This window comes from Lingula anatina, chromosome 7 (assembly GCF_051362555.1).
Source record: "Lingula anatina isolate TDL-2025a chromosome 7, LinAna3.0, whole genome shotgun sequence".
Lineage (NCBI taxonomy): Eukaryota > Metazoa > Brachiopoda > Lingulata > Lingulida > Lingulidae > Lingula > Lingula anatina.
In genome coordinates this window covers 5,576,499-5,589,598 of record NC_141773.1, presented here as the reverse complement: position 1 = coordinate 5,589,598, position 13,100 = coordinate 5,576,499, and the positions used below count along the sequence as shown (strand labels likewise).

Here is a 13,100-nt window from a genome sequence, read left to right as displayed (position 1 = left end):
CCTTTATTGCCAAAAATATACAGTGGGTTGAATATTTCTTCACTTGTGTTTTCACGCTGTCTGTACCATGGTGTAATGTTGACAAAAAATTGTGACTGGTCACATTCACAGCCACAATCTTCTGCCAATTCTACATCATGGCCCAAAATGTATGCACACCTTACATCATGACTGTTCTTATGCTCTTATCCAAGAGCTTTCTGTCTGGTTTCTACTGTGTAGTTGCTTTTATACCTTATCCCCCATGTCAAATATGTCAAGATATTCAAGTTTACTTCTGTCAAGCTGTCTTATCTCTGTCTGTCCATTCTTACCAGTTGTATTTAGTGTCACCCTTGTTCTATTCATGTGTCATGTGTACAGTTGTCACAGCCCAAGTAGTAGACTTTCCACAGGTGACTTCTCAGCTATGATTGCAATCAAGATTTTATCTTGTCTACCTGTAAACTAATCATCTTACAATGTTTAATCCTACAACAAACCAAACAAAGCTGTTGACTGGACTTTGGTGTAGTATTGACATGAAATTGCAACTGATCAGTTTAACAGCCACAATCTTCTGCCAATTCTACATCATGGCCTAAAATAATCTTTCCCAACGTGTGTCAAATTCTTAACATCATTCGATTCGTCTTCAATTGTATTTTCACGCTGTCTTGACCATGTTGTAATGTTGACATCAAATTGTGACTGGTCAGTTTCACAGCCACAATCTTCTGCCAATTTTACATCATGACCAAATTTGTTTTCCACCTGCATCTATTTCTTCACATTATTTGAGGTTTTTCCCACTGAACAGGTTTGACAAAAAGAAGCACTGGTGTTATATTCCCCAGCCACTCCTTTATTGCCAAAAATATACAGTGGGTTGAATCTTCGAATAAATCTTCACTTCTGTTTTCACGCTGTCTGTACCATGGTGTAATGTTGACATAAAATTGTGACTGGTCAGTTTCACAGCCACAATCTTCTGCCAATTCTACATCATGGCCAATTTTAATCCCATCTGCATCTATTTCTTCACATTATTTGAGGTTTTACCCACTGAACAGGTTTGACAAAAAGAAGCACTGGTGTTATATTCCCCAGCCACTCCTTTATTGCCAAAAATATACAGTGGGGTTAAATCTTCTTCGTACATTTCTTCACTTCTGTTTTCACGCCGTCTATACCATGTTGTAATGTTGACTTAAATTGCGACTGATCACATTCACAGCCACAATCTTCTGCCAATTTTACATCATGACCAAATTTATTTTCCATCTGCATCAATTTCTTCATATTATTTGAGGTTTTTCCCACTGAACAGGTTTGACAAAAAGAAGCACTGGTGTTATATTCCCCAGCCACTCCTTTATTGCCAAAAATATACAGTGGGTTGAATCTTCTTCTTACATTTCTTCACTACTGTTTTTAACGCCGTCTGTACCATGGTGTAATGTTGACTTAAAATTGCGACTGATCACATTCACAGCCACAATCTTCTGCCAATTCTACATCATGGCCAATTTTTATCCCATCTGCATCTATTTCTTTACATTATTTGAGGTTTTTCCCACTGAACAGGTTTGACAAAAAGAAGCACTGGTGTTATATTCCCCAGCCACTCCTTTATTGCCAAAAATATACAGTGGGTTGAATCTTCGATTATTTCTTCACTTGTGTTTTCACGCTGTCTGTACCATGGTGTAATGTTGACATAAAATTATGACTGGTCACATTCACAGCCACAATCTTCTGCCAATTCTACATCATGGCCCAAAATGTATGCACACCTTACATCATGACTGTTCTTATGCTCTTATCCAAGAGCTTTCTGTCTGGTTTCTACTGTGTAGTTGCTTTTATACCTTATCCCCCATGTCAAATATGTCAAGATATTCAAGCTTACTTCTGTCAAGCTGTCTTATCTCTGTCTGTCCCTTCTTACCAGTTGTATTTAGTGTCACCATTGTTCTATTCATGTGTCATGTGTACAGTTGTCACAGCCCAAGTAGTAGACTTTCCACAGGTGACTTCTCAGCTATGATTGCAATCAAGATTTTATCTTGTCTACCTGTAAACTAATCATCTTACAATGTTTAATCCTACAACAAACCAAACAAAGCTGTTGACTGGACTTTGGTGTAGTATTGACATGAAATTGCAACTGATCAGTTTTACAGCCACAATCTTCTGCCAATTCTACATTATGGCCTAAAATAATCTTTCCCAACGTGTGTCAAATTCTTAACATCATTCGATTCGTCTTCACTCGTATTTTCACGCTGTCTTGACCATGTTGTAATGTTGACATAAAATTGTGACTGGTCAGTTTCACAGCCACAATCTTTTGCCAATTTTACATCATGACCAAATTTGTTTTCCATCTGCATCAATTTCTTCACATTATTTGAGGTTTTTCCCACTGAACAGGTTTGACAAAAAGAAGCACTGGTGTTATATTCCACAGCCACTCCTTTATTGCCAAAAATATACAGTGGGTTAAATCTTCTTCGTACATTTCTTCACTTCTGTTTTCACGCTGTCTGTACCATGTTGTAATGTTGACTTAAAATTGCGACTGATCACATTCACAGCCACAATCTTCTGCCAATTCTACATCATGGCCAATTTTTATCCCATCTGCATCTATTTCTTCACATTATTTGAGGTTTTTCCCACTGAACAGGTTTGACAAAAAGAAGCACTGGTGTTATATTCCCCAGCCACTCCTTTATTGCCAAAAATATACAGTGGGTTGAATCTTCGAATAAATCTTCACTTGTGTTTTCACGCTGTCTGTACCATGGTGTAATGTTGACTTAAAATTGTGACTGGTCACATTCACAGCCACAATCTTCTGCCAATTCTATATCATGGCCCAAAATTTATGTACACCTTACATCATGACTGTTCTTATGCTCTTGTCCAAGAGCTTTCTGTCTGGTTTCTACTGTGTAGTTGCTTTTATACCTTATCCCACATGTCAAATATGTCAAGATATTCAAGTTTACTTCTGTCAAGCTGTCTTATCTCTGTCTGTCCCTTCTTACCAGTTATATTTAGTGTCACCATTGTTCTATTCATGTGTCATGTGTACAGTTGTCACAGCCCAAGTAGTAGACTTTCCACAGGTGACTTCTCAGCTATGATTGCAATCAAGATTTTATCTTGTCTACCTGTAAACTAATCATCTTACAATGTTTAATCCTACAACAAACCAAACAAAGCTGTTGACTGGACTTTGGTGTAGTATTGACATGAAATTGCAACTGATCAGTTTTACAGCCACAATCTTCTGCCAATTCTACATCATGGCCTAAAATAATCTTTCCCAACGTGTGTCAAATTCTTAACATCATTCGATTCGCCTTCACTTGTATTTTCACGCTGTCTTGACCATGTTGTAATGTTGACATCAAATTGTGACTGGTCAGTTTCACAGCCACAATCTTCTGCCAATTTTACATCATGACCAAATTTGTTTTCCATCTGCATCTATTTCTTCACATTATTTGAGGTTTTTCCCACTGAACAGGTTTGACAAAAAGAAGCACTGGTGTTATATTCCCCAGCCACTCCTTTATTGCCAAAAATATACAGTGGGTTGAATCTTCGAATAAATCTTCACTTGTGTTTTCACGCTGTCTATACCATGTTGTAATGTTGACTTAAATTGCGACTGATCACATTCACAGCCACAATCTTCTGCCAATTTTACATCATGACCAAATTTATTTTCCATCTGCATCAATTTCTTCATATTATTTGAGGTTTTTCCCACTGAACAGGTTTGACAAAAAGAAGCACTGGTGTTATATTCCCCAGCCACTCCTTTATTGCCAAAAATATACAGTGGGTTGAATCTTCTTCGTACATTTCTTCACTACTGTTTTTAACGCCGTCTGTACCATGTTGTAATGTTGACTTAAAATTGCGACTGATCACATTCACAGCCACAATCTTCTGCCAATCCTACATCATGGCCAATTTTTATCCCAACTGCATCTATTTCTTCACATTATTTGAGGTTTTTCCCACTGAACAGGTTTGACAAAAAGAAGCACTGGTGTTATATTCCCCAGCCACTCCTTTATTGCCAAAAATATACAGTGGGTTGAATATTTCTTCACTTGTGTTTTCACGCTGTCTGTACCATGGTGTAATGTTGACAAAAAATTGTGACTGGTCACATTCACAGCCACAATCTTCTGCCAATTCTACATCATGGCCCAAAATGTATGCACACCTTACATCATGACTGTTCTTATGCTCTTATCCAAGAGCTTTCTGTCTGGTTTCTACTGTGTAGTTGCTTTTATACCTTATCCCCCATGTCAAATATGTCAAGATATTCAAGTTTACTTCTGTCAAGCTGTCTTATCTGTCTGTCCATTCTTACCAGTTGTATTTAGTGTCACCCTTGTTCTATTCATGTGTCATGTGTACAGTTGTCACAGCCCAAGTAGTAGACTTTCCACAGGTGACTTCTCAGCTATGATTGCAATCAAGATTTTATCTTGTCTACCTGTAAACTAATCATCTTACAATGTTTAATCCTACAACAAACCAAACAAAGCTGTTGACTGGACTTTGGTGTAGTATTGACATGAAATTGCAACTGATCAGTTTTACAGCCACAATCTTCTGCCAATTCTACATCATGGCCTAAAATAATCTTTCCCAACGTGTGTCAAATTCTTAACATCATTCGATTCGTCTTCACTTGTATTTTCACGCTGTCTTGACCATGTTGTAATGTTGACATCAAATTGTGACTGGTCAGTTTCACAGCCACAATCTTCTGCCAATTTTACATCATGACCAAATTTGTTTTCCATCTGCATCTATTTCTTCACATTATTTGAGGTTTTTCCCACTGAACAGGTTTGACAAAAAGAAGCACTGGTGTTATATTCCCCAGCCACTCCTTTATTGCCAAAAATATACAGTAGGGTTAAATCTTCTTCGTACATTTCTTCATTTCTGTTTTCACGCCGTCTGTACCATGTTGTAATGTTGACTTAGAATTGCGACTTATCACATTCACAGCCACAATCTTCTGCCAATTCTACATCATGGCCTAAAATAATCTTTCCCAATGTGTGTCAAATTCTTAACATCATTCGATTCGTCTTCACTTGTATTTTCATGCTGTCTTGACCATGTTGTAATGTTGACATAAAATTGTGACTGTTCAGTTTCACAGCCACAAACTTCTGCCAATTTTACATCATGACCAAATTTGTTTTCCATCTGCATCAATTTCTTCATATTATTTGAGGTTTTTCCCACTGAACAGGTTTGACAAAAAGAAGCACTGGTGTTATATTCCCCAGCCACTCCTTTATTGCCAAAAATATACAGTAGGGTTAAATCTTCTTCGTACATTTCTTCATTTCTGTTTTCACGCCGTCTGTACCATGTTGTAATGTTGACTTAGAATTGCGACTGATCACATTCACAGCCACAATCTTCTGCCAATTCTACATCATGGCCAATTTTTATCACATCTGCATCAATTTCTTCATATTATTTGAGGTTTTTCCCACTGAACAGGTTTGACAAAAAGAAGCACTGGTGTTATATTCCCCAGCCACTCCTTTATTGCCAAAAATATACAGTGGGTTAAATCTTCTTCGTACATTTCTTCACTTCTGTTTTTAACGCCGTCTGTACCATGTTGTAATGTTGACTTAAAATTGCGACTGATCACATTCACAGCCACAATCTTCTGCCAATTCTACATCATGGCCAATTTTTATCCCATCTGCATCTATTTCTTCACATTATTTGAGGTTTTTCCCTCTGAACAGGTTTGACAAAAAGAAGCACTGGTGTTATATTCCCCAGCCACTCCTTTATTGCCAAAAATATACAGTGGGTTGAATCTTTGAATATTTCTTCACTTGTGTTTTCATGCTGTCTGTACCATGGTGTAATGTTGACATAAAATTGTGACTGGTCACATTCACAGCCACAATCTTCTGCCAATTCTACATCATGGCCCAAAATTTATGCACACCTTACATCATGACTGTTCTTATGCTCTTATCCAAGAGCTTTCTGTCTGGTTTCTACTGTGTAGTTGCTTTTATACCTCATCCCCCATGTCAAATATGTCAAGATATTCAAGTTTACTTCTGTCAAGCTGTCTTTTCTCTGTCTGTCCCTTCTTACCAGTTGTATTTAGTGTCACCATTGTTCTATTCATGTGTCATGTGTACAGTTGTCACAGCCCAAGTAGTAGACTTTCCACAGGTGACTTCTCAGCTATGATTGCAATCAAGATTTTATCTTGTCTACCTGTAAACTAATCATCTTACAATGTTTAATCCTACAACAAACCAAACAAAGCTGTTGACTGGACTTTGGTGTAGTATTGACATGAAATTGCAACTGATCAGTTTTACAGCCACAATCTTCTGCCAATTCTACATCATGGCCTAAAATAATCTTTCCCAACGTGTGTCAAATTCTTAACATCATTCGATTCGTCTTCACTTGTATTTTCACGCTGTCTTGACCATGTTGTAATGTTGACATCAAATTGTGACTGGTCAGTTTCACAGCCACAATCTTCTGCCAATTTTACATCATGACCAAATTTGTTTTCCATCTGCATCTATTTCTTCACATTATTTGAGGTTTTTCCCACTGAACAGGTTTGACAAAAAGAAGCACTGGTGTTATATTCCCCAGCCACTCCTTTATTGCCAAAAATATACAGTAGGGTTAAATCTTCTTCGTACATTTCTTCATTTCTGTTTTCACGCCGTCTGTACCATGTTGTAATGTTGACTTAGAATTGCGACTTATCACATTCACAGCCACAATCTTCTGCCAATTCTACATCATCGCCTAAAATAATCTTTCCCAATGTGTGTCAAATTCTTAACATCATTCGATTCGTCTTCACTTGTATTTTCATGCTGTCTTGACCATGTTGTAATGTTGACATAAAATTGTGACTGTTCAGTTTCACAGCCACAAACTTCTGCCAATTTTACATCATGACCAAATTTGTTTTCCATCTGCATCAATTTCTTCATATTATTTGAGGTTTTTCCCACTGAACAGGTTTGACAAAAAGAAGCACTGGTGTTATATTCCCCAGCCACTCCTTTATTGCCAAAAATATACAGTAGGGTTAAATCTTCTTCGTACATTTCTTCATTTCTGTTTTCACGCCGTCTGTACCATGTTGTAATGTTGACTTAGAATTGCGACTGATCACATTCACAGCCACAATCTTCTGCCAATTCTACATCATGGCCAATTTTTATCACATCTGCATCAATTTCTTCATATTATTTGAGGTTTTTCCCACTGAACAGGTTTGACAAAAAGAAGCACTGGTGTTATATTCCCCAGCCACTCCTTTATTGCCAAAAATATACAGTGGGTTAAATCTTCTTCGTACATTTCTTCACTTCTGTTTTTAACGCCGTCTGTACCATGTTGTAATGTTGACTTAAAATTGCGACTGATCACATTCACAGCCACAATCTTCTGCCAATTCTACATCATGGCCAATTTTTATCCCATCTGCATCTATTTCTTCACATTATTTGAGGTTTTTCCCTCTGAACAGGTTTGACAAAAAGAAGCACTGGTGTTATATTCCCCAGCCACTCCTTTATTGCCAAAAATATACAGTGGGTTGAATCTTTGAATATTTCTTCACTTGTGTTTTCATGCTGTCTGTACCATGGTGTAATGTTGACATAAAATTGTGACTGGTCACATTCACAGCCACAATCTTCTGCCAATTCTACATCATGGCCCAAAATTTATGCACACCTTACATCATGACTGTTCTTATGCTCTTATCCAAGAGCTTTCTGTCTGGTTTCTACTGTGTAGTTGCTTTTATACCTCATCCCCCATGTCAAATATGTCAAGATATTCAAGTTTACTTCTGTCAAGCTGTCTTTTCTCTGTCTGTCCCTTCTTACCAGTTGTATTTAGTGTCACCATTGTTCTATTCATGTGTCATGTGTACAGTTGTCACAGCCCAAGTAGTAGACTTTCCACAGGTGACTTCTCAGCTATGATTGCAATCAAGATTTTATCTTGTCTACCTGTAAACTAATCATCTTACAATGTTTAATCCTACAACAAACCAAACAAAGCTGTTGACTGGACTTTGGTGTAGTATTGACATGAAATTGCAACTGATCAGTTTAACAGCCACAATCTTCTGCCAATTCTACATCATGGCCTAAAATAATCTTTCCCAACGTGTGTCAAATTCTTAACATCATTCGATTCGTCTTCAATTGTATTTTCACGCTGTCTTGACCATGTTGTAATGTTGACATCAAATTGTGACTGGTCAGTTTCACAGCCACAATCTTCTGCCAATTTTACATCATGACCAAATTTGTTTTCCACCTGCATCTATTTCTTCACATTATTTGAGGTTTTTCCCACTGAACAGGTTTGACAAAAAGAAGCACTGGTGTTATATTCCCCAGCCACTCCTTTATTGCCAAAAATATACAGTGGGTTGAATCTTCGAATAAATCTTCACTTCTGTTTTCACGCTGTCTGTACCATGGTGTAATGTTGACATAAAATTGTGACTGGTCAGTTTCACAGCCACAATCTTCTGCCAATTCTACATCATGGCCAATTTTAATCCCATCTGCATCTATTTCTTCACATTATTTGAGGTTTTACCCACTGAACAGGTTTGACAAAAAGAAGCACTGGTGTTATATTCCCCAGCCACTCCTTTATTGCCAAAAATATACAGTGGGGTTAAATCTTCTTCGTACATTTCTTCACTTCTGTTTTCACGCCGTCTATACCATGTTGTAATGTTGACTTAAATTGCGACTGATCACATTCACAGCCACAATCTTCTGCCAATTTTACATCATGACCAAATTTATTTTCCATCTGCATCAATTTCTTCATATTATTTGAGGTTTTTCCCACTGAACAGGTTTGACAAAAAGAAGCACTGGTGTTATATTCCCCAGCCACTCCTTTATTGCCAAAAATATACAGTGGGTTGAATCTTCTTCTTACATTTCTTCACTACTGTTTTTAACGCCGTCTGTACCATGGTGTAATGTTGACTTAAAATTGCGACTGATCACATTCACAGCCACAATCTTCTGCCAATTCTACATCATGGCCAATTTTTATCCCATCTGCATCTATTTCTTTACATTATTTGAGGTTTTTCCCACTGAACAGGTTTGACAAAAAGAAGCACTGGTGTTATATTCCCCAGCCACTCCTTTATTGCCAAAAATATACAGTGGGTTGAATCTTCGATTATTTCTTCACTTGTGTTTTCACGCTGTCTGTACCATGGTGTAATGTTGACATAAAATTATGACTGGTCACATTCACAGCCACAATCTTCTGCCAATTCTACATCATGGCCCAAAATGTATGCACACCTTACATCATGACTGTTCTTATGCTCTTATCCAAGAGCTTTCTGTCTGGTTTCTACTGTGTAGTTGCTTTTATACCTTATCCCCCATGTCAAATATGTCAAGATATTCAAGCTTACTTCTGTCAAGCTGTCTTATCTCTGTCTGTCCCTTCTTACCAGTTGTATTTAGTGTCACCATTGTTCTATTCATGTGTCATGTGTACAGTTGTCACAGCCCAAGTAGTAGACTTTCCACAGGTGACTTCTCAGCTATGATTGCAATCAAGATTTTATCTTGTCTACCTGTAAACTAATCATCTTACAATGTTTAATCCTACAACAAACCAAACAAAGCTGTTGACTGGACTTTGGTGTAGTATTGACATGAAATTGCAACTGATCAGTTTTACAGCCACAATCTTCTGCCAATTCTACATTATGGCCTAAAATAATCTTTCCCAACGTGTGTCAAATTCTTAACATCATTCGATTCGTCTTCACTCGTATTTTCACGCTGTCTTGACCATGTTGTAATGTTGACATAAAATTGTGACTGGTCAGTTTCACAGCCACAATCTTCTGCCAATTTTACATCATGACCAAATTTGTTTTCCATCTGCATCAATTTCTTCACATTATTTGAGGTTTTTCCCACTGAACAGGTTTGACAAAAAGAAGCACTGGTGTTATATTCCACAGCCACTCCTTTATTGCCAAAAATATACAGTGGGTTAAATCTTCTTCGTACATTTCTTCACTTCTGTTTTCACGCTGTCTGTACCATGTTGTAATGTTGACTTAAAATTGCGACTGATCACATTCACAGCCACAATCTTCTGCCAATTCTACATCATGGCCAATTTTTATCCCATCTGCATCTATTTCTTCACATTATTTGAGGTTTTTCCCACTGAACAGGTTTGACAAAAAGAAGCACTGGTGTTATATTCCCCAGCCACTCCTTTATTGCCAAAAATATACAGTGGGTTGAATCTTCGAATAAATCTTCACTTGTGTTTTCACGCTGTCTGTACCATGGTGTAATGTTGACTTAAAATTGTGACTGGTCACATTCACAGCCACAATCTTCTGCCAATTCTATATCATGGCCCAAAATTTATGTACACCTTACATCATGACTGTTCTTATGCTCTTGTCCAAGAGCTTTCTGTCTGGTTTCTACTGTGTAGTTGCTTTTATACCTTATCCCACATGTCAAATATGTCAAGATATTCAAGTTTACTTCTGTCAAGCTGTCTTATCTCTGTCTGTCCCTTCTTACCAGTTGTATTTAGTGTCACCATTGTTCTATTCATGTGTCATGTGTACAGTTGTCACAGCCCAAGTAGTAGACTTTCCACAGGTGACTTCTGAGCTATGATTGCAATCAAGATTTTATCTTGTCTACCTGTAAACTAATCATCTTACAGTGTTTAATCCTACAACAAAACAAACAAAGCTGTTGACTGGACTTTGGTGTGGTGTTGACATAAAATTGCAACTGATCACATTCACAGCCACAATCTTTTGCCAAATCTACATCATGTTCTAAAAATAATTTTTTCCAATGTGTGTCAGTTTCTTAACATCATTCGATTTGTCTTCACTTGTATTTTCACTGTCTCTACCTGGTCCTGAAACTGTAATCTGATTAATCATGTTACCTGTTGTGCATGAGTTTTTTTTTTTTTTTTTTTTTGTCTGTACATTTGACAGCTTTGTTTCCTTTTTTATCTGATAAAAACTCGTCTATATACCAGTATACCATTCTTCTCTCTTCTACACTTGATATTTTTCTGTCATTTTTATTTGTTGATACTGCTGCAATCAACATACCTAACAGTTTATTTTTTTAAACATCAGCCAACCCCCATTTAGTTTAATTAATTTTGTTGCAATATATACATAAATTATCAGTAGTTTACCTGCGTGTCATTTTTTAAATTACAATCTTCTAGCTATCACTTGTATGATAAGGTTTGGTGCCATATACCCAGTATTACCATTTCAGTCTTCTTTTTTATTTGTCTCATATTTATTTAGCAAGTTGGTTATTGCAACAAGACTGGCAAAACAATTCAGTAATGTGTTTTAGTTTGGTTGTTATTATTTGTTCAGTCACAGAAAACATTATCTGATAAGATTATATTCACATATTCAATTGAATCATGATGTTTTTTTACATGTGTGTATATGCATGCTGTCATTCTAGGTTAAGACAGTAGAATATCAGGATGACGGTTTGACTTTAAAAATATCATTAAGTTTAAATTTTTTTGTTATCTTTAGGGTACCTGTGAATGTCTTGGTGTATTTGACCTCAGGCATATAACTCCAAAGATTGAAAAGCAGCAGAATGCAGTTGAGGCTTTTCCAAGACTTGAACAGGTTTGTTAAGATGACAGTCTCTCTCTCTCTCTCTCTCTTTCTCTCTCACACACACACACACACACACACACACACACACACTTTTTTCAACAAAAATATGTAACGCTGTGAATAAAAAAAGAAATAATACCCATTGACAGTAATAATTGATTAAGAATTCATTAGTGTTGAAACTCTTTACAGCAATAATGCAGCAATTTTTTGTGCACTTTTATCAATTTTCAGTTGTATTGATGAATGAATTTTTTATTTCCTCAGTTTGCAAAAGATGTACTGAAGATTGTTAATTCTGAAAGAGCCCCGAAACTTAAAGACTTTGCTCAGCGCACATCTCACAAACGAGAGCATGCAGTCTGGTGTGAAAGGACATGGAGTCATGTTCTACCCACTCTAGAATTCTGGGTGCAGGAGCTTGCCTCTCTTAGAGTAAGATCCCATTTATGATTTTTTTAAAACTTTTATAAATGAGTTATCAAAAACTTTTTAGTTAAGTTTTATTTTCACTTCTTTTGATTACAATGATTAAAAAATGAATTTTATTATCAGTGTTTTCAGTTTTCAGAACATGAAAAGGCATCTTTAGACAAAAACTGTAGATGCTTGTAAAAGAATCAGAGTGTAGAAAAAAGGGGAAAATATATATATTATATATATAAATTTTATTTTATTGTATAAAATTATTTGTCATTAAAAAAATTAATTTACCCTGTAAGAGTTGCAGCAGAGTGTGAACAATTTGTGTATTTTACAGATACTGTATTGTTAAGTCATTGTTCCTTTAAAATTTATCTAGAACATTCCGGTTGAGATGTAGCTACAAATTTTATAAGAAAGCTACTCTTTAAGTCTATTGTGTGCCGTCAAAGCACCACAAATGCTATATAGCAATATAAATTTAATTTTTGATTTTGTACCTCGTAGGAGTTGCAGCAATCTGTGAACAAGCTGTCAACCAGGCTCGCACCCTTCACGTACCGTAAGCTGGTGGGGGACGCCAAAGTCTCTCAGATCATTTCAGCCATTGATGCCTTGACCTTTGAGGGTGGCGTGTCAGAGGAGCCAGTAAGTAGAGGGGCAAAGTATGAGGTTGGGGAACCATGTAGGCTTCTTTTGTTGAACTTTTTGTGCAGTTCTGAGATTTTTATATTTACCCGACTGTTCATTTTACTTTATAAATGTATGTGCATTGCAAGATGATACAGATGTTGATTGGACACAGAAAACCACCTTTATTAAATTGTTTATCCTATATATAGTTACACTTCAACTTCCATAAGAGTTACCAACTTTTTGTTCGGGGGAGGGGAGGATGGACAGACAAGCCAACGGACAA

The 13,100-nt window shown here is 36.7% G+C and overlaps 1 protein-coding gene across 1 annotated transcript in view; it reads left to right on the top strand.

Annotated features, from left to right (window-relative positions):
* LOC106170113 (centrosomal protein of 70 kDa) overlaps nucleotides 1–13,100 on the top strand; it is an 88,938-nt gene that overhangs the window by 73,439 nt on the left and 2,399 nt on the right. Inside the window, exons 12-14 of the mRNA XM_087017694.1 lie at nucleotides 11,669–11,767; nucleotides 12,026–12,193; nucleotides 12,689–12,829. Coding sequence (XP_086873820.1) covers nucleotides 11,669–11,767; nucleotides 12,026–12,193; nucleotides 12,689–12,829 — 408 coding nt within the window. The remainder of the gene's footprint in view (nucleotides 1–11,668; nucleotides 11,768–12,025; nucleotides 12,194–12,688; nucleotides 12,830–13,100) is intronic.